At 39.0% G+C, this 25,563-nt stretch overlaps 2 protein-coding genes across 2 annotated transcripts; one reads left to right on the top strand and one right to left on the bottom strand.

Annotated features, from left to right (window-relative positions):
* Nucleotides 1–3,942: 3,942 nt before the first annotated feature.
* LOC104899681 (protein FAR1-RELATED SEQUENCE 5-like) lies at nt 3,943–5,891 on the bottom strand. The gene is made up of 4 exons (XM_048636352.1): nt 5,382–5,891; nt 4,784–5,135; nt 4,496–4,649; nt 3,943–4,270 (listed from the first exon to the last, which is right to left on the bottom strand). The coding sequence occupies exons 1-4, from the start codon at nt 5,889–5,891 to the stop codon at nt 3,943–3,945; spliced, it is 1,344 nt and encodes a 447-aa protein (XP_048492309.1).
* A 17,954-nt stretch (nt 5,892–23,845) lies between these two features.
* On the top strand, nt 23,846–24,337 carry LOC104899697 (uncharacterized). Its single transcript, XM_010686939.2, has one exon. It carries the CDS (start codon nt 23,846–23,848, stop codon nt 24,335–24,337), a length of 492 nt encoding a protein of 163 aa, XP_010685241.2.
* Nucleotides 24,338–25,563: the final 1,226 nt, after the last annotated feature.

The following is a 25,563-nucleotide window of genomic DNA, read 5'->3' as shown; positions in this document are numbered from 1 at the left end:
AAAAGGAACAAGCTGAAGGTGAGTCAAACAAGGGGCCAAATGAGGAAAATCCAACACAAGAACATTAAGAAAAGGGAGGAAAAAGACATAAACAACCTCCTATAAAGGAAGAAAAAGTTCAAAAAGAGATGCCTCAAGGAAAAAGAATGAAATTGGTAAAAAAAGAGTACTAAAAAGGATTCACTACAATCACCTGGAAGGAAACCCATAACAAGGGGAATGAAGACTTCTCCGGAGAATGAGATGGACGCTTCACAACAATCACCTCGTACAAAAGCAAAGAACAAAGGAAAACAACATCTGAAAAAGATTGACCAAGATGATTCTAAAAAAAAAACCCGTAAAACCAGGTTTACATTTCATTCATTTTAAAATTATGTAATTCATATTTATTGTTCCTTTGCAAAAATATTTAATTAATGTTTTATAATACGATATTGGTTGATATTTTATATCATTTAGTAACTAGTTTAATTCTATTAGTCACCACTTATGGCTCATTTAACTTTTATGTTTAAATTATGTTTTTATGTCCATTATTCAACACTAAAACATTAACTTTTTAGAAAAAATCAGTTTCAAAACAAAAACAGGGTTATCACTACATTAACTCGTTTTGTGCTCAATATTGTTCATTTTGTCACCAGTTTATCTCAATTAGTGACCAGTTTAATGTCTGATGATCAATATGGTTGTGATGTTTGTTGTTGTTCCAAATTCGTTTACAGGGCTAAGAAAGTTTTGATTTCGACATATTGTTCCCCTAGTGGACTGTTCAAATTGAATGAGCAACTCACTACAGATCAAAGAGTGCATGTGGAATTTATGGGATTTGGAGGATTGCTTATGCTAAACATGAATGCGTATTATCAAGGGATGGTGGACTGGCTGGTCCAACAGTATAACGGGAGCAGCCACTGGTTTATAGTTGATGCCACTAGGGGATGCAATATAACTGAAGATGATGTTTATGACATCTTTCAACGGCCAAAAGAAGGTGATCCTATTGTCCAAAACTCTCTTGCCAAAAGAGACAATCCAGATCTTTGGGCACAAAAACATTGGCATGAAGAATTAGGATGTACAGGCAATGCACAAATAAAAGTATCCAAACTGGTTGAAGAGATTTTGAAACTACCAAATGGAGGTCGAAGATTCCAAAGCTATTATGCTATGTATGCCCTCTCGACATTTCTCACGCCTACACCACACAACAACATAGACATGGATATAACAAAAGCACTTTTGGATCCCGTGCAAATCCCAAGAATGAATTGGTGCAGCTATGTGTTGGAGAGATTGGATAGAGCTGTAACAAGTTGCAACAAAAAAGGATCAAAGTATGTAGGTGGGTGCATCATCATACTACAACTTATTTACTTCCATCGTTTACTTTGGAAGGGAATGCAAACCCCAACATCACTTCCACTAATTCAGCATTGGACATATGAAATAGTCCGTGAGCGTGTGCTAGAAGAGGTTGCAGCAAAGAACAGCAAAGGAGGAAGATTTGGTATGGTTGAGTGGGAAACAATAGTGTTCCCAATATGCCTTAATAAAAATAGGTATGATACTATTATGTTTTTTATGTTGTTTTATGTGTGGTATAGAGTTTTTTTATGTCATCATAGAATAACTTAACATTAGGTATATAATCTACTGTTCCCAATCTTACTCAATGGAAACAGGTTTGAAACTCATCATGAAAAAATGAATGAAGGTCCTCCATTGCATCATGATCAAAATCCTACAATGACGGGGTCAAAGCCACAACCAATGGTGATTACAAATTCTGCAGAGAGGGTAATAATAATCAAGCTTCCCAAAGGCACGATGACTGATGAAGAAATTGAAAAAACTACAAACGATGTAATTTGCTCTTAAAATGCAGTACATTTTTTTGTTACCATTTTAATTACTTTATTTAGCAGTTTAATTACATTTGTTACTAGGGTAATATCCCCATGCAACCGAGTTATAAAATTCTTAAGTTTAGAAAGACAGTGGGAATCAGGAAATCTGTTTTAGAGGGAGAATAAACTTTATTGCAAACTTGTTATGACAAAGATTTTCTTATTATGACAAGAAGGAAAATGCAGTACATGTTGTTGTTACCATTTTAATTATTTTCGTTACCAGTTTCATTACATTTGTCACTAGGCTAGTTACAAGGTACTGTCACAATATTTTTGTTATTATACATTAGTTCTACTAGATTACTTGTATTAATATTTTACTATTTTAATTATTTGCAATGACGATCCTTGTAATTTTGACAGCCTATTGATCAAGCTCGTCTGAAATTGGGACGCAACCTAGAGGTTTGCTATAGCATGCACATGCGAAGGTTGGAGGAGCTTAAACAAAGGAACGAGGATGTTCCACAGGATGGATCACCCACATTGACTCAACTGTTAGAGAACCCTAAAGTTCTTCAACAAATTGATGACATTGAGAAGCTCCTAACAACAACAAGGCAAACAGTTCTAGATATGCCATCATTTGACTTGGGTATACCCGAAATGAACCAAAAAAAGCAACCCAAAAAACCAAAACAACAAGAAGATCAAAGCAAACTTGTTCCTCAACAAGTCTTTACGAGACGATCAAAGAGACACCAAGAAGCACAAAAACAAGAGGCAACCACTGAAGTACTACCAAAAGACTCTCCTATAAGAATAATCTCTCCTAGAAAAACAAAGAATGCCTCCTATAAAGCTATATTATGAATTCTGATCATATGGTTTTTTGCACAAATGTTGATATGTTAACAACTTTCATAGGGTATGTTAGGTTATATTTTGAAATGTAAATATGAAAACTAAGGGCAATAGGCAAAGTTCTATTTTGTGACCACTATAAACCTTTTAGTCACCATATTATGCTAATTAGTAACCATGTATGGAGAAGTGTTTTGAAATGTTTGTTTTTTTGGCTTAACGGTTCATATAGCATACTAACATCTCAAGTTTATCTCATCAGTATTCTATTGTGGGTAAATAATTAAAACAAAACCAATATTCTTAATTGTATTCAGTCTAATCCTATCAGTTACCAGTTTATTCTTAATTGTGACCAGTCTAATCCTATTAGTATGCATAAGTAATTTTAAATATTTGGAAAACATAACATACTTCATCATCGACAATTATTTCAAATTGGGTCTGTGTATATTCACAATTATTATAGCGAGTGTTTTAAGGTATTCAGGCAAAACTACGAGTCTAAAAAGTGGATGGAAGTTAAAGATTTGGGTAACTTTAATTTAATATTTTTGGGACTTGGTTGTAATATATCTATACCTACTTCATCATCGACAAATTGGAAACGAAATTGCATATATAATGCTGATGTTGAAATTGCTCGTTTGGGGCATGGCATGGGGGTCTATGACATGGAGTCTAAGAAGATAAGCCAAATTTACCAAGGTGATGTAGCAAAACCAATATTCTTAATTGTATTCAGTCTAATCCTATCAGTTACCACTTTATTCTTAATTGTGACCAGTCTAATCCTATTAGTATGCATAACTAATTTTAAATATTTGGAAAACATAACATTTAAGTATAATACACTAGAAAGCAGTATTGTATTATTGTGGGTATTCTTAATTAAGATATTAGTCATAAGCCTAAAACCAATATTCTTTTTTGTCACCAATACAAGCCTATTATTCAGTAGTTTATCTTAATTAGTGACCTATTATAGTCATATAGTCAGCAGTTTATTCTATTTAGTTACCAACTGTGCAACTCTTTAAAAATCATAAGTGATGAAGAAAAAAGAAAAATATTATTCAATTGTAATGAAGAAAACTTAAATGAGTCATTATAAAAACTTATTATTAACTAACCTGCATTATAATCCTACTGGTCAGTAATTTAACCTTATTAGTGACCACTTAAAGCTTATTAGTCACCCTTCTATCTCACTGTAAGAAAGTCAAAATAATCTTACAGGTGGAGTGTAAGAACCAAACTCCTTTGCAACATTTGAAACACATTTCCCACGACCTCTGCCCTTCTTGCTCTTCTCAATTCCACTTTTCGACCTCACACTTCTTCCTTTCCTTTTAACCCAAGGAGGATCAAAAACAGTAATGGTAGAGGAATTTGATGCAGTTGATTCTCCAACACCTGATTCTGAATCACCTAAGTTAATATTAGCAAAAACAGTCAGCACATCAGCAAGATCACGCATATAACCCTTCTCCATTATCTTCCTTGCCTCTTCATTATCATGACTTCTTATGATGAGATTGTTATACACCCTAGACATTTGAAATCGCTAACGAATGCAATCTTTCTTTAGTGATGACATGTTCACCTGTTGTTGCTTCAAACGGTCCCAAACTTTTGTTTTGGCAAACTTTGTCCACCGCCTTAAAATATAAGATGAAGGTATCTCACTAACCGAGTGCATGTGAAGTATCCTTAGGCAATGATAACATAACATCCCCACCTCCTCATAATTCCTACAAGAACAACTAACAAACCTGTTGACACAATCAAAAGTGACTTGGTGTGTCCGTTGTGGATGCTTCTCAGGCCACACTTTATAAACAAATATTGTGTCGTCCATAGTCAACAACTCACAAATAGTACCCAAAGAATACCCAAATTCTTGCTCAAAATCCTTAAACATTGTAGCTGTGTAAATTTGACTATAGCATGTCTCAACATACCCGTCATAGGAAAATAAGACTTAGGGACAGATTTAGAATCAACAAATTCATCATTGGTTTCAGTTTATCTCCATCGTGAAATAGTGTTTTGAAACATACCAAAATAATCATACAAGCTTGTTGTCTTGGAAGCTTGAAAGCCTATAGCATTATTAGTACTTTCACTACGTTGGGAAGACAAAATTCCAGCTGAGAAGAAGTCCTTACTCAATGTTGTGGACCACTTATCCTTCAACTGATACAAACGAGCAAACCACTTGTCTCCTTCTAGGCCATACTTCTTCATCATATAATCCCAACTTGCCTCAAACTCAACGCTATCATAACAACCACGAAGACATTTCTTAAAAGCATCGGAAAATGTGTCATCACTCTTGAAAGTCCCAAAGTGACTAACTGCATCCTGATAAAGATGCCACTGGCATAGCCTCGTCCTCGTGTTAGGAAACACCTACATACCACAATTCTGTTATAAACACATTTAAGATATCCGTACCCAGATAAATCCATTAAGTAACCATTTTATATCATGTAGTGACCAACATAACATAATCCCTAAACATTACATAATAATTAAGTCATAAATGTCAGTTTTCTATTAAGTACTCATTATACCTTTATAAGTTACCAGTTTAGTGCATTATGTGACCACTTTAACATATACGATAAAAGGACTCAAAAATTTAAACAAAATTACCTGAGACAAAGCATTGCTCATGGCCTGATCCTGGTCTGTAAATATTGACATAGGACAAACTCCAACCATACATTTCTTGAAAACCTCAAAGAGCCAAACAAATGTATCAATTGTCTCGTCCGACAAAAAGCAACACCCAAACATTACATTCTTCCAATGATTGTTTATACCCACAAATGCACCACATATCAAATTATACCTATTTGTACGATAAGTGGTATCAAAAACAATAACATCTCCATACAATTCATAATCATCCTTCATCGTAGAATCGCGCCAAAACACATTACACAACCTACCCATGCTATCCAATTTAGCCCTATAAAAAAAGTCATCCTCATCAGCAGCCCTTTGGCTAAGCTTATCGATGACAACTTGTGCATCACCTCCTTCAATTGCCTTCATCTTTAGCCTATTCACAAAATTGTAGTGGTCACGAGAAGTGTGACCAAGGGCCTTTGCACCACCATATTGGTGACATTCATATCGATATTGCACAGCAGGACGCATTGATGCTTATGTCATAACAGTAATTTCTTTCGCTTTGCCATCTCCAATGGCCCTTTCTGAACGGTGGTAATGTTGCCACTCAGTACGTGTAAGCTCATGATTATGCACAAGCACATGACCTATAACTTCATACATCCCCGAATCATTTCACTTCACCCTCATCATTGCATTACACCCCGTCTTTGTAACAATAACCCTCCATTGCTTTCGCTTTCTCTCATTGCCATCCTCATCAACAACAACATCCGGAACAGAAACAAAATAACTTTGACCATCCTTTTCCATGACACGAACAAACAAAGTACTTTTCCTTCGTTGAATACACATTTCCCTCAACCCTACCAATCCTAAATATATACTTCCTAATGCTAAAACCCAATGCTCCAGAATGCAGACGATACAATTCATACAATTCCTCAATTGTTTTCTTTTGCACACCAATAAGACTACCACTAATATCAAGCTCGTCTTCTGCCACAAATCACAAAAAGACACCACAAAGCCTTAATCAGTGACCACTTTAGGCCATAAAGTCACTATTATAACAAAATACATAATGTCATATTCAGATATAAAATAACAACATATTTCTGCCAAAAAAAATAATAAACATATTCTGCCAAGAATTTTTGTTACCAGTACATTCTTCAACAATTGAATCAACTGGTTGTAGTTGATTATGAATCAACAATGATTGGCTCAAATCCTGATGCAAACTTCTGACCAGCAACTTGCAAAAAAGGGACCCACCCTGGAGGTTTGGGTGGTATTTCCCCCTCCGATGCTTAAGTCAGATAACAGGGATGCGAAGGAACTTTTAGAGAGAGAAAGTAGAGAGAGAGAAGATTTTATGGCAGAATAACAATACTATGCTCTGAAAAATGTACCTTTCCCCTGATTTAAAGGACTATTCATAGTGTTTGGAATGACTGTTGTGCCTTGATGTCACCCTAATTTGGGAGCATCTGATTGGCTAAGCAATAATATGGTGACACGTGGCAAATGCTGATTTGTCAATACAATTTACCCTGTAGCTGAATCAGGCTTCACTTGTATTGGGCCTAAGTTCAATTTTAGGGCCACAAGAGAGCTTTCCAGTACACCTTTTCCTCAGAAAAGTGTACTTTAACGCAAAGAACCTGCAGGCTGCAGGCCTTTGTACTTTTCTTTGCCTAAGCGAATGCCACATGTCATCTTAGTAACCCTTGATTTTTAGGCTACAACACCCCTCATATTGAAAGTTGTAATACATAACAATGTTATAGAATGCATAAAGAATATTTGCTATGGAAGGGTCGCAGCGTTGAAGAAAAGCATTTATTTAATTTACTTATTGATTATTTATTTGTTCAAATTCAATCCTCTTTGGTGATGTTGTATAACTTTTCTTCGAATTAATTTTACTTATAAAAGCAGTATTACTATCTCATATTCTTCAAACTTTTTAATAAATGACATATATTAAGAGAGAAATAATATAGCTTACATGTATTCCACACTTAAAGATTGGATAGAGGCACATTGAATGATTGGAGAGAGGATGACAAACAAATATAAGTTAATAGGTTATTCTATCTATCACCTATGGTTATAGAATTGAATCTTGGTGGGTTTGTGTGTGGTCAAACTCTCCCTTTGAGATGAGGGATTGTGCTAAGCCCACCAAAATTTATCCTGGCATCAGAGTGGTCGATATAGAATAAACATTTAGTATATCTTTCCACGTGTGAATTTCATATTCAATCCAAAAAATTTTGCACTTTAGAATTGTATAATTTTAGCTATATATCATCATTATTAGTTTGTTTGGTGTTTTGTTTTTGTTTAAAGACATTGATCTTCTACATATTTATGAGAAAGAGTAGCTTAAATCCTTCAAAAAAAGAGGGAAAAACACACCAAAAAGGAGAAAACAAAAAGTAGCTTGAAACTTGTAACACAAACGTGCTACTATATCCAATTGCTATAAGAAATCACGATGACGCCTATTGTATTTGCACTCCACCTAGCTTTCGCTAATTCTTTATTTATAGTACAAGTACATGCATGTGTGAAATCAAAAGGCAAAATCAAATAATAAGATATTGAAATCTAAATGAAAGACATAGATAGAGAAAGTGTGAAGCAACTATGGGAAACTCGGGAAATCCCAGTCCTCATTCTCGTTAGTCTATTAATACAAGCTTTGCTAACATTTCTTGCACCTTTGAGAAAAAGCTCTTTAGAGAGCGCACTTCAAGTGTTGCTTTGGGTGCTTTACCTGTTATTAGATGCAATAACAATGTACATCATAGGGTTGATGTCCAACAATAGATGTCATCACTATGCCCAGTCAATCGAGCTGCTAGCATTGTGGGCGTCCTTTTTACTGCTCCATCTTAGGGGACCCAACACCATCACTGCCCTCGCTCTGGAGGACAACGAGATGTGGCGTCGACACACTCTGCAGCTTGCCACTCAGGTATCTGTCACTGGACTTGTGTTTTACCGTGCGTTTCTGGAAGGTCATAGTAATCGATTATGGATACCTACGATTCTGATGTTTGTTGATGGTTTTATCAAGTACTTTGAGCGCACTTGTGCTTTGTTTTACGCTAGCAGAGACAACTTCAAGGATGCCATGATGATAGATCCTGAACCTGGCCCTAACTTCGCCGCGCTAATGGATGAGTACTTTTCAGCTGAACGTGCTCATATCCCTGTTCGCTTTCAAGATATGATCGCACCTCAGGAATCAAAGTTGGAAGTGGGTGCCAAAGGAGACGAGGAGCCCTCTACAACGGGTTCAGTAGATGATATACTTGGTCGATAGGAAACTCCATGCTGCTAATTTTAGAAGGCAACCCGTCAAGCATTGTAAAGGCTTGGTCCAACCGTGTGGTTATGGGCACCATCTTTTCATCCTTGTTCGGGAGAGAGCATGTCTTCCCCTGTCACAGCATTATGGGACGTGAAGAAATTATGACATACGTCTTCGCCATCACTATCCCACAAGGCATTAACAGAGGTGGGAAGAACTTCAGAATTCAAGGAGAAGACTTCTTCAAGCAGTTGACCAATAGGAGTTATGAGGTTAGTAGGATCAAACATACCCTCTTCAGCACCAATCATGAGGGTAGCAAGAGGTTTGGTCTTGGTGTTGAGCTTCTTGGCCCCTGGACGGATAGGAAGCCTACCATCCTCAATCATATCTTGGAGTAAATCCTTCAATCCAAAGCAATCTTCAGTGGAATGGTCATTACCTTGGTGATACTTGCAATACTTAGAAGCACCCCATCTCGAGGACCACTTTTCAAGTGGTGGGTCAGGAGTTGGCCCTATTGGCTTGAGTATAGCCTTGTTTTTAAGACATTCAAAAGCTTGATCATAGGTCATTCTGAGAGGCATGTAGTTGAGCTGTTGGCGCCTGTATGGCTTTTGGGTTAGTGCCTCAATCTGTGGTGTCTGGGTTTGAACAGTAGACACATCCAAGGAGTTAGGATTGTCACTCTTCTTGTTCCATCTCGACTTGCTATTTTCCTTGTTTTCTTTCAAAAGGTCATCTTCAATGGCGATGCCAATGTGGTAGACCTTATCGAAAGTCTCTAAGCCCATGTATCGGAGATGATTCCTGTATTTTGGTTGAAGATTTGATATGAAAGTTCAACTCAGATTCAGGTGGAGTATGAACCAATTGTGCTGCAGTTTCCTTCCATCTAGAGAGAAATGTAGTAAACCCTTCCTTTTCCTCTTGCTTGAGGATCTCGTGTTCACGAAAAGAGGTTTGAGTTTGGATGTTCCCCTTGTAGCAAGCCATAAAAGCAAGTTCCATGTCCTCCCATGTGGCAGTGTCTTTTTCCGACAATGAAAATAACCATTTCTGACATACTAGTGTAAGAGAAAGTGGACAAACCTTTTGGTACAATGCTGGATCGATCCATTTGAGAGCCAAAGTCACCTTAAAATCCTTGAGATGGAAGCGAGGGTCGTCAATAGGCTTGAACTATGGGAGATCATCAGCAGAGAACTTTTCGGGAAGCTTAGGAGAAGGCGAATTTTCATTTTCTAAGTTCTTATAGTAAAAGGCCCCGTCCATGTGCTTCTTAGCAATTTCTCCACATTCTGGATTATGGAGCTAGATGAAGTGTTCTCATTTTGGTTGATCTTAGTGGAAAGACTGGCGATCATGTCAACTAAGTTCGCCTCAGTTTGGGAAAGTTCGACAATTCTCTTAGCGTTCTCGTCAGCCATAATGGATGATTCGGATACTCTAGATTTCGGAACCCTTCGGAAGGTTTGTCTTTGTGGAGGAATGATGGTAGGGACTCTGCGATGCCTTGAACCGAGTGGGGTTTTGTTGACAACTTCATCCTATTTTAGGAAAGAACTAGACCCTTAGTTTACTTCCTTAGTCATGACACAGATGTATGTAGATGCAAATGGGAAATGAGAATGTATGCCCTAATTTCATGGTCATCTTTCTTAAAATGCATGAATACATGGTGCCCTTCCACTTTGGGAAAAAAAAATTTATTATTTATTTTTGGATTTTTTTTTTTTGGAAAGTCGAGAATGTACAACATGATGCTTAAGGAATCCCTTACATGGCTAGGGGTGTGCCTAAGTGAGAATCAAACCTAAAGTCAAACCCATGTGGACTTAAAATCAAAGCTAGATGAGCTAAAGTCAAACCTATGTGATTAAAGGTTAAGGTCAAACCTTAAGGTCAAGGTCAAGGTCTAAAGTCAAAGTCTAGGGTAAAACCTAAGGTCAAAACCTATGTCAACTATGGTCAAAGTCTAGGTGACCTAAAATCAAAGTCCATATGAACTTAAAAGTCAAAGTCAACTAAGGAAAAATGTCAACTTAGGTCAAAGTCAACTACGGTCAAAGTCAACTAGGGTCAAATTCAACTTAGGTCAAAGTCAACTTAAGGTCAAAGTCAACTTTAGTCAAAGTGGACTAAGGGTCAAAGTCAACTTAGGGTCAAAGTCGGCATAGGTCAAAGTCAACTTAGGTCAAAGAGGACTAAGGTCGATGCTTATACTTCCTCCGTTTTTCAATGGTTGCAACAAATAGGAATTTTTATGAGGGATAAAAAATTAGTTTGTTGCAAGTATTAAAAAACGGAGGAAGTAGTATGGACTTATGGACTAAAGGTTATGGCCTAAAGCTAAGGCTTGTGGACTAAGACTAGATGATATGGACTAGAAGACGACCATGTCTACATGAATGTGAGTGAATTTGAGTGAATGTTTGAACTTATACATGGCTAGAGCCCATACAATGCACAAGTAGTTACACAAAATGATACAACAAGAGTTCAAGTTATATTCCTAAGGTCAGGATCTATATGCGCTATAGTCAATCTTGGGTTAGGTCTAAGAGGATACCACGCCTAAGAGTAGAGCTGGGTCCAATTTCACCACTACACAAAAAGTGATGTACGACCGAGATACCCCTTATGTACATGCATCAAGTAACACGTGCACATGCGGCATGGACGGGATGGGACTGACCCTGTCCAAGTGATCCAGTAACCACATGCATTAATGGCAGTATCCCCCCTTATGGAAGTCTCGAGCATAGAACATGCCCATAATAAGACTAGGGAGCCTAAGGTGTGACCCTATTCGGAGGGTCACATGCAATATGCACAATCCAATAAAATATGATGATGGAATTACGAGACTTTCGAGTTTGTCCACTAACCTAACGGTGAATATCCCCAGTGAAGTCGCCAAATGGTAGACATCGAATTAATCGGCCTACATCGTGTTATGGAATTGAGCCATAGAATCTGCATGTGAGTGCGTTGGGGGATGTTGTCGAGAGAGGGGATCGCCACCGTGACTATACAGGTATCTCACGGACGCCCGAAACGTTGGTGCCAAAAAAATGGCCCCACAATTTGGTCCAGTAACCAGTTCTTGGGTTCGGGGACAGGGTATGGATTGAATCTTTGACCCAAATCCGCCCGCCTGTAGTGGCCTCTACTCGGTCTCATTGTAATTCCAATTCATAACAATTATTAAATACAAACAACTTAGCAATTTTGTCCTTAAAGCACCCTCTAATATTAAAAATTATTTACAGGGTGAGTTACTATTACAAAGAATTACTACCTATCCTAAATAATGTGATCACTTTGAGATTAATCAAATTAATACGGTACCTAAATCCGGTCGTCCATATTTATCTGACTTTAACGTGATTCACATAAAATTTCGGTCTTGATTAAACAAGAATAAAGGTGATGATACAAAATACTATACAAAAGTCATGCATAATAATAATAATGATAAAAGTAAATTTATTATTAATTAAAGTTAGTGGAAGTTCAATTAATTCCTACATATTTACATGAAGAACTTGAGTTACGTGAGTTTCTACATTTTTTAATAATTTAATTAAAACTCAAAGTTGAATTAAGTCAAGATTAATGTATGCGGCGGTCAAAACGATCTTGAATTATGCTCAAAGTGTCACTAGGAAGTTGATGAAAGTTGAATTTGAAAGTGTTTTGAGGTGTTTTGAAAGTGTTTGGAGGTTTTTAGAAGAGTGTGAGAGAGAGAGAGAGAGAGGTGTTAGGGTTCGACCAGCTCTTGAAAAAGAAGTCCTCTAAAACGGAGGCCGACGAGGCGTATTTATAGGTGTAGACGCCTAATTTTGTCGTCCTAATTAGTCACATCCTAGTGAATATTAACATCATTCATTTATTAAATATTCAAGCTTATTTTTGAGTTGATGTTAAGTCACAGAAAACCTCAATTATTTTAATTGAGCTACAATGCTACTTTTAGCATTTTTGTGACAATAATGTTCATCTTACAACATTGTAAACGCTATTATCAAGTATAAATGAGTAAGGAGAAGAGATCCTCTTGCCGATTGAAAAGGTTTTAATTATTTTATGAAAATTAGTTTTTATTTCATTTTAAAATCGGAATTTACAAAATTAATTGTTTTTAATTAATTTTATTTATTTCAATTTTTCTTAAATATTTCATTTCATTTTATTTTATTTTTATTTTTATTTTTATTTTTACTTTTTTTTAAAAAAATACAAAAATACCAAAAATCGGATTTTACAAGAACAAAACTGGCACAGAGGCAATTATCTTATTCTCTGCTCAGATTCTGGACGATTTTTATCTTATTTCTAAGGAAATTATCCGAAATTAGATCGGCTAGGGTTTCCTACATTTTTCACAAATTTTATTATAAAACCCCTCTGCATACACATAGCAGAAGGGGACGAGTTTTGAAAGGACAACATCAGATACAAATTTTTATGAAAGAGTTTTCTAGGGTTTTTTCATAGAATAAAATACTTCACAAAATACTTAGTTTTAAGATCTGGCAAAGAAGATTGCTGAAACTTCGAGGCGCTCATCTTGTTTTAAAAGGCGAATTCTGTAAGTTTATGAGAATCTCCCTCAAATCACTATAGTAATTGTTTAACATTAAATCTAAATTGCTTGATCACCTAAATCAGAAAACTTGGACAAATCTAAGCATGTTTTAGGCTCCTATTATTCAAAACTATGTTTAATAATCAGATCTGACCTAAAAATAGTTTTATGCTTTGAATCATCAAGATCTATAATTTTATATATTGTAACATTGGCTTTTGAATTGCATGATATTTTTGATTGTTTTATTGTTTTGATCGAACCAAGTAGAGGCCGCTTTTGCGGGCTAATGTGATACACTCTATCACATTGGTACCATCATCCCCGAACCCACACTATGGTTTCACAGACCATTAATGGAGTCATTGCGGGAAAATCGTGCAATTCGCGGTTTATGAGTTTGTCCCTTAATACTCATTGGCAACTTCAATTTGGCTTGCATGTGCACATTCTGCCTTGTTTTCTTCCCTTTTTGCTTGCTTCCAGCAATCGAGCCTAAACATAGAAACTCGGTTCTGGACCCCTTGGGGGGATTTTCATCTGCATCTCCTACAGTGGCGACTTCACTGGGGACCTTTCGATTTCTGCATTACCAGAATTTTGAAAGAAGAGGAAGAGACTTGAAAGGTTCGACAAATCAGAAAACTCAGCGCACATACCACCTGCGCTGCCTGTTTTCTTACGGAAATATCTCGACGTAACACTCTTATGTCGATCTGCAATGAAAAGTGAAAAGGTACGTAGCACACCTGCCAGTAGCGCTGCCTACTTGTTCCTGTTTTTCGCGTTTGTGCAAATTTTTACAAATTACGCAAATCGGAATAAAACAGAAAAATTAATTTTTTCTGTTGCGCACGTACCAGTCGCGCCAATACTAGACAGATCTGGAATAAAAATTAAACTTTTTCAAAAAAAAAAAGAGGGGGATAAGGCAGCGCACCTACCAGTTGCGCTACCTTATTCTGGGCCTGTTTCGAGTTTGTGCAAATTTTATGAAATTACGCAAGCCAAAAAAATAGAAAAAGTGAATTTTCCTGAAGCGCATATGCCAGCCGCGCCGGGTTAATTCTTCAGATCTGTAGAATATATGCTGTACTGAAAAAAAAAACAAAAAAAAAATTTAATTAAGCCCAGCGCAGGCCTCACTAGCGCTGGCTTTATGTTGCCGTTCTGGGTTCAGTTTTTGAACAGTTTCCGTAAATTAAAAAAAAAAAATTTAAAATTCCACTACTGGCGCACGTGGCAGTGGCGCCCACCCTGCGCAAGTGCCACGTGCGCCCAGTAAAAAAAATAATTTTGTCCTGTTTTGTCGAACAAAAATAATTATGCGCTTAAAATCGATCTTTACAATATGATAATCTTAGATATAAACTGTTTGCATTGCATCATATTTTGCATACATCCGAAACGCGCATCGTCCGCGATGAGCCGGAGAATGCTAAGGCACCCTATTTTACCCAAGTCCTTTGTGGCTTACTCACCCTTAGGGGAGGTTTTCGTGCACATCGAAATTGAGCCCATTCGGCCTCTAAGTTTGCAAGCGAGACCTTATTCCGACCACTATGTTTTCCTGCCTACACTGTAGGTTTTGGATGTGGGTTAGTTCTGATCGTGCAACTTATGGTGTGCGCCTATTTATGCATAAAACATGTAGGCAGCATCATGAAGCAACTCGGTAGACTTTCCTTTAGTAGTGGGATCCTTGGCCTAACCATTAACCAAACCAACCATTAGCACCCTTAGAACATTGGCTAGGAATGTTGACCCATGTGCATGTGCTTGTGCTTGCTTATCATGTCATCTATGTGTTATGTGCTTTGTATATGCTAGACTATAGGATCTTCTATGTTGACTACTAGAGGTTCGGATCCTTGCTAACCATTCCCGAAAGCGGAAAGTTTTGCAATAACTATAGAAGGAAACCTATCAACTTCGTCCTTTCTATCTTAGGAAGTTGTGGATATCTTTCCTAAAGTTTTTATTGCCTTAATTATCCATGCTATTTTAGGAGTGTTTAGCAAGTTTCCATCTTTGGCCAGTACTAATTTAGTTTCTTTCAAAAGAGGAAACTTCCTTAGTATGCGTCATTCCTTCTTTGTAGCCATGTTTGTGCTAGCAAGCCCATTAGGATAGGTCAATCCAAGGACATAGGCTCATATTGCTTGTTCGATCTCGAATCCATGATTAATATGGACCTATGGTTTAGGGCCTTGCTAATTTAATCCATGCCTTTGCTTTGGATCATCTTAGCTTAGCCCAATTCTAATGGATCTCTAGGAAGTTCAACTAAGAGTCCAACTACTGCATTAGGTGTCTTAAATGAATTTTAAAATTTAAACATTTGAGTCCTAAAATATGGTTTTAAAATTTCCTAGGAGAACTAGTACCACTTGGCGACGTATTGGATCTTCTCGATTACGTCGAACAACTAGTAGCGAAGAAGCGCGTCTCTCTGCGTATAATCGTTCCCTCAATCCCATCTTCAACCAACCTTGTTCCAATCCACCTTCTCCAACACAACGTGTTCCTGTCCCCTTTGACCTTTCCTTACAACAACTTTCAGACCTTTCTAATCCCACCATAGCTACATTTCATTTTTCGCCGACTCCTGACCCTTCCTCTACTAGTTCATCTTCCTCTTCTTCTTCCGATATCCCTCCATCATCTCCTTCAGCAATCATGGGTGAGAGTAGTACTGAGCAACAAATCAATGAACTTACTGCTCGCCTTGCTCAACTTGAAACCGAGCTCGACGAGGAGAATGCTGCAAATAATCCTGACAGGGTTAAACAGCTAGAAAACATGGTCACAAGGATTACCAATCCCGAAAGGTACTTCCAATATGACTATGCTCGACCTTTGGGAGCAACTCTCCCTGAACAATTTGCCACTGCGGACATTCCAAAGTTCAAATCGACAGATAATCCTGTGCATCACTTGCGAAGCTTTTAAGGATGCATGACATTGAAGGGAGTCGACCCAGATCTCTATGCGTCGGTTTTCCCTATGTCACTAGAATCGATTCCACTGAATTAGTTCTAGTCACTTGATCCCAAAGGAATCTCTACTTGGGATGATGTGACTAAAGCCTTCCTATCTCAATACTCCTGCAATACAGACTTCCAAGTCACTCTGCGTGAGCTAGAAGTACTGAAACAAAAGGAGAATGAAGGCTTCACAACTTTTTACTCAAGATGGCGCGAAAAGGCCACTAAAATGGTCCATCGCCCTTCTGATTCTGAGCTCGTGCAAAAGTTTGTCGACAATCTTACTGACTCGTACAAACAACACTTGCGATATCTTGGCCTAGACTCCTTCAAAAGGGTCTATGACGTGGGCATAAAAATAGAAGACGACTTGCTCAAGGCCAAGCAATGGAAACCCCAAAACACTGTTAGTAAAGGGCCTCCAAACAGAAAGACTGAGTCCTCTAGCACAAAGCACATTGAGGTGCATGCTGTGGGACAACCTTCGAGGAACAGATGGCAACGTGGCAGAACCCTTACCTCTCTCGGTATGACTTACGCTCAAGCCTTAGAACGCCTTCAAGCTCAGAAGCGCATATCACCCGTAGGCCCTACTCCGGATCCGCCAGAAGACAAGAGGATTGCTCGATTCAATGCTCATGCTTATTGCAAGTACCATCGAGGAAACGGCCACGACACTGATTAATGCTGGGTTCTTAAGCATGTCATCTAAGACATGATCGAAGATGAAAGCTTGCCAGTTCCTCCACAAGCTCTCAAGCCTAGTAACAACTCCAATCCCTTGGGAATACATGCTATAATCCTTGAGGAGGAAGGAGAATTCGACTCTTCTGCATACATCACTAATGTTGGCACTCCCAACATCACTGTCCATCTCCCATCCAATCTAATATGTGGAATATGGGATGATGATGAGGAGGATATCTACATTAGCAATGCTAATGCAACTATACCTCCACCACTTCATCTAAGTGATCCATCTACCTTTTGGCAAAGCAAGGAAACAAAAGAAATAGAGGCCATACAACATCTCACTAGGTCAGGCCGCATTTACCAAAAGGATGCTCCACCTCGAAATAATGCACCTACCATCATTCTAGAGGTTGAAGCCACTCAACCTACTCAACCGAAAATCATGACCGAAAATCCCATCATTAAACAATTGCAGAAGATGAAAGCCGACGTCAACATATGACAATTGTTAACTTCATCTAGGGAGCACCGCATTGCACTTATTAATGCTTTAACGAAAATGAACGTACCAGCAACGACAACTCCCGAACAAGTAGTCAACCTTTTGACTACTGAAAGAGGCGATTCCCACATCACCTTCACAAATAAGGACTTACCTCCTGAAGGTGTCAACCATAACAAGGCTCTCTACCTTAATGTCCGGTGCCTTGGAAAAATGGTTCCCCTCACTCTAGTGGACAATGGCTCTGCTGTTAATGTCATGCCACTAAGAACGGCCCAGGACTTAGGCCTAACACTTCAAAATTATAAGCTCTCTCAACAAAGCATAAGAGCTTATGATAATTCCCGAAGAGAAATCATTGGCACTTTCCCTTTGCTTCTCAAAACGGGAGAGATTGAAAGAAATACTTTATTCCATGTCATGGATATAAAGCCAATCTTCAATCTTTTGCTAGGACGCCCATGGCTCCATGACCTGAATGCGGTCCCTTCATCGCTTCATCAAATGGTACAACTTCACCATTATGGGTCTATTGTAACTATCCTAGCTTCTGCAATCAAGTTAGAAACAACAAAAGGAAAACTATTGCCGAAGTTACTCAAGGCTCAAATTCTGAAAATGTATGGGGTTTCTATATAGAGGATATCAACACCATTGAAACCGAAGACATAGAACCACTTACACTTGACCCTCGAGCACACATAGTCGTGAATACTATGATGCTACAAAAGGGATACTTTCCAGGAATTCCCCTTGCAAGACAAGGCAAAGGAATCATTCATCCCTTTGTCCCTAGTTTTAAGAACGATCTTTTCGGCTTAGGCTACAAGCCTACTAAAGAGGAGCTCGAAAATGCCATTGACATGGCTAAACAAGCCAGAAAACGGGATCTTCTCCCCTATCCATTCACTCTCAATGGACAATTCATAAAGGAAGGAGATGATTACCCCCACTATGGCTTTGCTGAACCTTGCTACATGGTTCATTTAGGGAAGACAGTTCCTGGATTCGAAATTTTCCATGATTGTTCTTTCTTAAACGAGGGAGCATTCCTCCCTAACAAGCCCAAGTTTCCACCCCTAGACAGCTTGGGTCCAAGGGCTTTAGGCATTCTCTTTGGACAGGAAAGGACACCACCCATAAGCCAGAATCACCTCTTCTCTCAAATAACCCGGAGCCCAAATTTCGACCCTTCTCTATTCATCTAGCCATCACCCTCTCACATCGAGCAAGGATGGAGGCAGATATTCAAGTGGGTTGACCGCGACGGGGAAGCTAAGGAAATCTCTATAGGCGAAGGACCTATGTTCGAAGAGCCCGTATCTGAAGACGAGCCTGATTTTGTTTCTGAGTCTGTTTGTAGCAACAATGTGCTTAGTTCTAATAATGATGTAATTAGGATTGAGTCAGAGATTCCACCACCCATCGAATCTCTTTATGATGTATTGCTTTCTGAATTCAATGAAATGGCTACTATTACCGAGTATATGCATTCTCCATCCATAGTTTGTTCTGCTGCAAATAATTCAGATAATGAAAACGAATCAAATGAATATATTGAATTAATTAAAGCAATGGAAGAGAATGAAAATCGAACCCTAATAATCGAAGAAACAGAAACAATAAACATCAATACTAATACAGAGGAAGAACCTAAAGATATAAAAATTGGACTAACACTATCGCCACAAGAGCGTAATGATCTAATCAACACGCTCAAACAGTTCACGATGTCTTTGCCTGGTCATACAGAGATATGCCAGGTGTAGACCGTGAGATCGTTGAACACCATATACCTCTCGATCCCACCATAAAACCCGTCAATCAAAAATTGAGACGCATGAAACCTGACGTTGCTCTTAAAATAAAAGAGGAAGTCAAAAAGCAACTAGACGCATGTTTCATTGAAGTATCTCACTATCCACATTGGGTATAAAACAAGTTCAAACCAGTTCGCACACAAAGCCCCTTTTTCATGAATATGGTTTGAACTGATGTGAAAGGTTTCATATCACACACTTGATGTTTGCTAATGACCTTCTCATGTTTGCCGGGGCTGATCATAGCTCACTTCAGTTGCTGTTTGATGCTTTTAGCAAGTTTTCTTATGCTTCAGGTCTTGTGGCAAACATAGCGAAGAATAACTTGTATATTGCTGGTGATTCTGAAGATGAGAAGCTTGCTCTTCAGCTTATTACTCAGGTGCCTATGGGTACTTTCCCTATTAAGTACTTAGGAGTGCCTCTCACAACTAGGAAGCTCTTTTATCAAGAGTGCAAGCCTTTAATAGAGAAGACTACGGCTAGGGTGTAATACTTCGTATTTTTGGAGTTATTTCTTTATAAATAAGGAAATATAAAGAATATAATTGAAAGGTATTTTAGTATAATTTACAAAAAAATAATAATAAAATAATAATACAGTTTGAGTACACTTACAATTTTAAAGTAATTCTATTATCATTCGGTTTATTTTAATGTCGGAGTAAATAAATTAACCGATTCCTACTAGACCTAATTCTCTCTCTCAGCCGTCACACCCAATTTCTCTCTCTCTCTCAATCTCTCTTTCCTTCTCAGTTGTTTCTCTCTCTAATCCTCTCTTCTTTTTCTCCTTCTCCGACGACATGTTCCTTCTCGGAACCTCGTCGAAGGCGTGCGAGCAAGTGTATGAGGGTCGTGGTTCGAGGTGTGCGAGGAGGTTGTGCGAGTGTCGCTGTGGTGTGTGTAACGAATCACGAAGGTTGTGCGAGTGTCGCTGTGGTGTGTGCGACGAATTACGAGGGTTTTGCGGTTATTATTGTGTGTGGCGTTCGAAGGTCTGCGCGAGTGAGCGAAATCTTGTGCGAGCAATTCACGTTCGAGTGTTATGCGAGAGCGAGCGATGCTCGAGAGTGGTGCGAGACACTCGAAGGGTTGTGCGAGCCTTCGACGAAGTCGCTGTGCGACGAATCTGGGTGTGATGCAAAGCAAAATCGCTGCTGTGGTGTGCGAGTCACGCGAGGGCCGAGACCCGTGGTGTGTCGTGCGTACGGTGCGTGAGCGAGGGATGCCAGAATTCAGTTGTCGGTGTTTAGCGTGATTAAGTGGTATAAAAACCTAATATGTATAATATGATATTATATTCATTTTAAAATTGTATAATCTGTTTTTCTATTATATTAAGTTTTAAGTTGATTAATTTGTAATTTGAGTAAATTATTAATTAATTATGTTTGTATAATTAGTTTAAGTTGGTAATTTGATTTAAGTTGTTATCTGATTTAAGGTTTTGTAAATAAGTAAGGTATAAAGTTACGAAGGTAGATTATTGATTATTAGTTGGGAAGTTATAATGACCTTGCTATGTAAACCTGATTTTAGTAGTATATTGGACATAAGACTTAATGGAGTTGGTAAAGGTGTTATATTACTGAGTTAACTAAAATCATTTGGCTCACTAACATTGACTCTTAAAAGACCCTAAGCTCAATAGAGTTAGGAAAGAAAAGGAAGTTAATGAACAATGAGATTAGTTGTTGTTTATACTTCGAAATACTAAGTCGATATAGCTAGTCACGTATTATTTGATAATATTATCAAGGACGTAGAACTGAAGTACTTCCTTGTTTAAGTCACAATTTCATAAGCGGAACATTTGTTTAGGCAGTGAATTCGTTACAAGGTACGTACGCGTATCAGTTTAGTTGCAATTATTAGTATCATGTTAGGTTGTGAATTATTCGATTGAAACCTAGAATCATGATAGGGAACAATTGTGATTGCTGAGATTGTTTGGTAACATGTTTATGATTGGAAATTGATATGTGGCATTGTAATGCGTAATTCTATCGTATCATGAGCATGATTATTGGATTTTTATTATTTGCTCTATAGTGTAACAAAGATGTTACAAGAAGTAAAGATTTGGGTATTGTACCTTAGAAAGCATGTTAAATGACTCTATGATTAATGTGGTATGAATGGACATGAGGAGCATTAATTAGAGTCGTTGATCCAAGAGCTAGAAAAACTCCAATGAACTAGCTACATTTTAATCCAGAAATCCACAGAGATTGAACAAAGATAGAAAATCAACATCTATTTTAGGCAACATCTAAACACTAATAAACAAACCGGCCAGTGTTCGTCGCTTTGACAATGATTTTAGGCACAAAACGAAAACTTGATTAATTTTGAGTAAATTTCAATTTCATTAATTTCGAAAAAAAGACTTACGCTCTACTGTAATTCTTCCAACACAAATACAACTGACTCTAGTGCTTATGCGATCATGCTTTGTGTTAATTCATAAAGCTCCATTGAAGTCAAAAAGTAAACCCAAATCAAAGACAACATATAGGCATGACTCGATTTTGACTAGTTTTTGGGTGTGACACTATTAAAAACACCATGTAATGCTCCTACAACACTGCATATAGAGAAAAAGGCATAGATCAACATTAAAAAATCACAAAACTCGATATCTAAACCACAATAAAACATTATACGGACATGGAATCCAAAAAATTTAAAGAAAATTCAAATCAATATACAAAATTAAAAACATAAATAGTAAGAAATAATTAGATTAGAAGAAACTTGTATGGGTATAACCCAAGTGCATTAGCGGCCACACATGAAGTGTCCGCGAGCACGATAGAAGACGCGAGCACGTTAAAGTCATCTACAGCTCCACCAAAGTCAGTTCATCCCCGATGGCCGGCAACGTTGGCGGACGCCTAACAAGACAAAAGGAGGGAATCTTCCCACCTGTCAAGTGCGTCACAGCCCTACACGTGTCGAAGGATTATACGCCCTGTTAGAAGAATATTACTTCTATAAATACCCTAATAGTACTATTCTGCAGGTACATTCTCTGATACTAAAAATAGCTTATCTCTCATTCTAAGTTTTCTCTCTCTGAATCCTAGTGGGACCATTACTGACTTGAGCGACGGAGGGGGTTTCCTCACAACCACCCCAAGGGTAGCTCACGTTTGCATATTGTGCAATCACACAGCAAGGACGTCACTCCACTTCTTTGGTGGACTCTACTGAGGACGTCAACCGTTTTAACACCGAAACAATTTGGCGCTAGAAGGAGGGGATTTCCTAGCCTTTCAGGGAAATAGTTATGGGTGACGCAAACAATACCGGTCACGGTACCCAGGAAATGGACGTCGGTCAGACATCATCGCAGCCAGTTATCACCGGGGTGCTAGGAAACCCGCAATTCAATTATCGGACGCCAGAAGAGCGGACTCTGAACAGTAACATACCTTTTAACTTGGCTCAACTGAGTCAATTCTCTCCTGAACAGTTACAAACTGTAGCGTCCTTTATACAGATGTTAACTAGTAATCCTCAGCAGAGTACTCCACCTACTCAACAGCTTGGCGGAACCCGTAAGCGACCACTGGCTACGGCCGGTAGGAACGCTGACAGCACCACGCTTCGAAAGATGCAGTCCTTGGGTAAAGACGGACGTGAGATGGAGAAGAAGATAGACCGGTCTGACTATGAGGAAGCGACTTTGGAGACAGAGGAGTTATACCACTCTGAAGAAGAGACTCAGGGTTACTCCCGCCGTGAGTACAGTGCCACCGGTTCTAGTAACTACTCGGCAGGGGGTCACCTTCTTATCAAGCCCAAGCTCTCTCCCTTCACTCTCGAAATATTGAACCATCCCATGACGAGAACAGATGCCGTCCTCTAAGTATGACGGCACATCTGATCCAGATGATCATGTGGCGGCTTATGAAGGTCATATGTTCCTTTACACGCAGGTGGACGCCATCTGGTGTAAGGTCTTCTCTTCCACTATGACTAGGATAGCTCAGACGTGGTTTAAAAGTCTCAAACTAGGTAGCATCTCTAGCTTCTGTCAGCTATCATCCACATTCAGTACACACTTTGTAAGCAATAGGCGCCGTGAGCGTACTACTGGAGAATTACGGTCTGTCAAGCAAGGTGTAAATGAAAGTTTAAGGGATTATATTGGCCGTTTCAATGTCGAAGCGGTTTCGATACCCAGACTGCAACAGGATGTGGTTGTGTTAGCTCTGATGACGGGGCTTAAGGAAGGACCGCCATTCCGGAAGTACCTGGGCCGGGAATCATATACATCTTTGGGTCCAGTCCTTGGCAAGGCCAATGACTACATCAGAGGAGAAGAGTTCGATAAGGTAGTAGGCAACCGTGAATTTGATAAGACGGAAGATGAGTAGAAAAAAGAAAAGGGTCGCGAGAGTGACCGCGACCGAGATGAAAGAAGGCAGGAATCAAATATGGTCAAAAGAGGGAATGACCGAGAAAGAGAAAATGAGAGATATGACCGCGATCGGAGAAATTTGATGCGTACACTCAACTCACCACCTCAAGAAGTCAGATTTTCCTGATGAACAAAGATAATGACAAATGGCAGCATCCGAGGCAGATGTTCCACAAGAACCGCGATAAGAGTAAGTCGTGTGATTTCCATGGGGATCACGACCATCTGACTGAAGATTGTCGGCATCTAAAAGACAATTTGGAGGATTTAATAAGAAGAGGTTACTTCAGCCAATACAAAGCTCAGACTAAAGAGGGAGATTTGATAAAGCCAGCAAACCATAATGTCCAGTCTCGGATCAACGAGATCCATGTAATTAGCGGTGGTCCCATCCATGGAGGAAGTATAAATGGGGCAAAAGCAAGCTTGAAAGAATTCAGGCATCATGTCAACTTCAATGAAAGTCTGCCATGGAAGAAGACGCCATCAATGCCAGCGATGTTATTTACTCTGGAGGATGCCAAGCATGTCGTTTATCCTCATGATGACCGTTTAGTGGTAACTCTAAAGAAAATGATGACATATTCGCCTTCTCGGCGGATGAGATGCCGGGAATAAACCCACCGTGATGGTTCATCGTCTAAACGTCGACAGCGCAGTCCGCCCAATAAAGTAGAAGAAAAGGGCTTTTTCAACCGAGAAGAACAAAGCAATCAAAGAAGAGGTGGAGAAGTTGATAGCGGCCGACTTCATTGAACCGTGCGACTATCCAGAATGGCTGGCGAACGTAGTAATGGTGAAAAAAGCCAACGGCCAATGGCGCATGTGTGTGGACTTCACAAATCTGAATCGAGCATGCCCAAAGGATTGCTACCCTTTGCCAAGGATTGACCAGCTAGTAGATTCCATTAGCGGGCATGCCTTGCTGAGCTTTATGGACGCGTTCTCAGGGTATCATCAGATCAGTCTGCTAAAAGAGGATAGCAAGAAAACGACATTCATTACAGATGGAGGTGTATATAATTACAAGGCAATGCCTTTAGGTTTGAGAAACGCTGGCGCGACCTATAAGAAGTTGGTCGATAAGGTCTTCGCAGACCAGAAAGGACGCAACATAGAAGTATATGTGGACGATTCCATTGTGAAAAGTAAAACTGACTGCGAGCACTTGGCGGATTTGGAGGAATCATTCAGCACGTTGAAAAAATACAAAATGAAGTTAAACCCAAAGAAATGTGTCTTCGGCGTAGGAGCAGGGAAGTTCTTAGGGTTTATGGTCAGCAAAAGAGGCATTAATGCGAACCCAGACAAGGTTCAAGCAATCATGAACCTCCCGGAGCCAAGAGGGGTCAAGGACATCCAAAGATTGACGGTAAGAATGGCTGCCTTGACAAGATTCATCCCAAAATTAGTTGATAAGGCTCTCCCATTTTTCACACTGTTAAGAGGAAAAAAAGAAGTTTGAATGGGGAGAGGAGCAGAGTAATGCCTTCTTGGCCGTCAAAGAACATCTAACAAAACTGCCAACAATATCAAGGCCCGAGACTGAAGATACATTGCAATTATATATCTCGGGCTCGCCTAAAACTGTAGCGGTGGTATTGCAAGTGGAAAAAGAGAAGCCGCAGCATCCCATATATTTTGTCAGCGACATCCTTAACGGCGCAGAAGGCCGCTTAGAGATGATTGAGAAAATGGCATTGGCAATTGTCATAGCGGCCAGAAAGCTTAGACCCTATTTTGACTGCCATCCAATACAAGTACTAACGAATCAACCGCTAGAGAAAGTGCTGCAAAGAATGGATACATCTAGACGTTTGCTGAACTGGGCCGTTGAGTTGTGG

This window comes from Beta vulgaris, chromosome 1 (genome assembly GCF_026745355.1).
Source record: "Beta vulgaris subsp. vulgaris cultivar EL10 chromosome 1, EL10.2, whole genome shotgun sequence".
Taxonomy (NCBI): Eukaryota; Viridiplantae; Streptophyta; class Magnoliopsida; order Caryophyllales; family Amaranthaceae; genus Beta; species Beta vulgaris.
The sequence above is the reverse complement of the archived record's forward strand: the minus strand, read 5'-3'. Positions and strand labels throughout refer to the sequence as shown.

What these genes read in the sequence shown, in the direction of transcription:
- LOC104899697 (XM_010686939.2), top strand. Translation starts at nt 23,846, where the DNA reads ATGAACAAAGATAATGACAAATGGCAGCATCCGAGGCAGATGTTCCAC.
- LOC104899681 (XM_048636352.1), bottom strand. Translation starts at nt 5,891, where the DNA reads ATGCGTCCTGCTGTGCAATATCGATATGAATGTCACCAATATGGTGGT. An exon ending in TGAGCAATGCTTTGTCTCAG is followed by an intron (nt 5,136 to 5,381) that starts GTAATTTTGTTT and finishes TGTGGTATGTAG; the next exon opens with GTGTTTCCTAACACGAGGAC. An exon ending in ACTTTTGATTGTGTCAACAG is followed by an intron (nt 4,271 to 4,495) that starts GTTTGTTAGTTG and finishes TCAAATGTCTAG; the next exon opens with GGTGTATAACAATCTCATCA.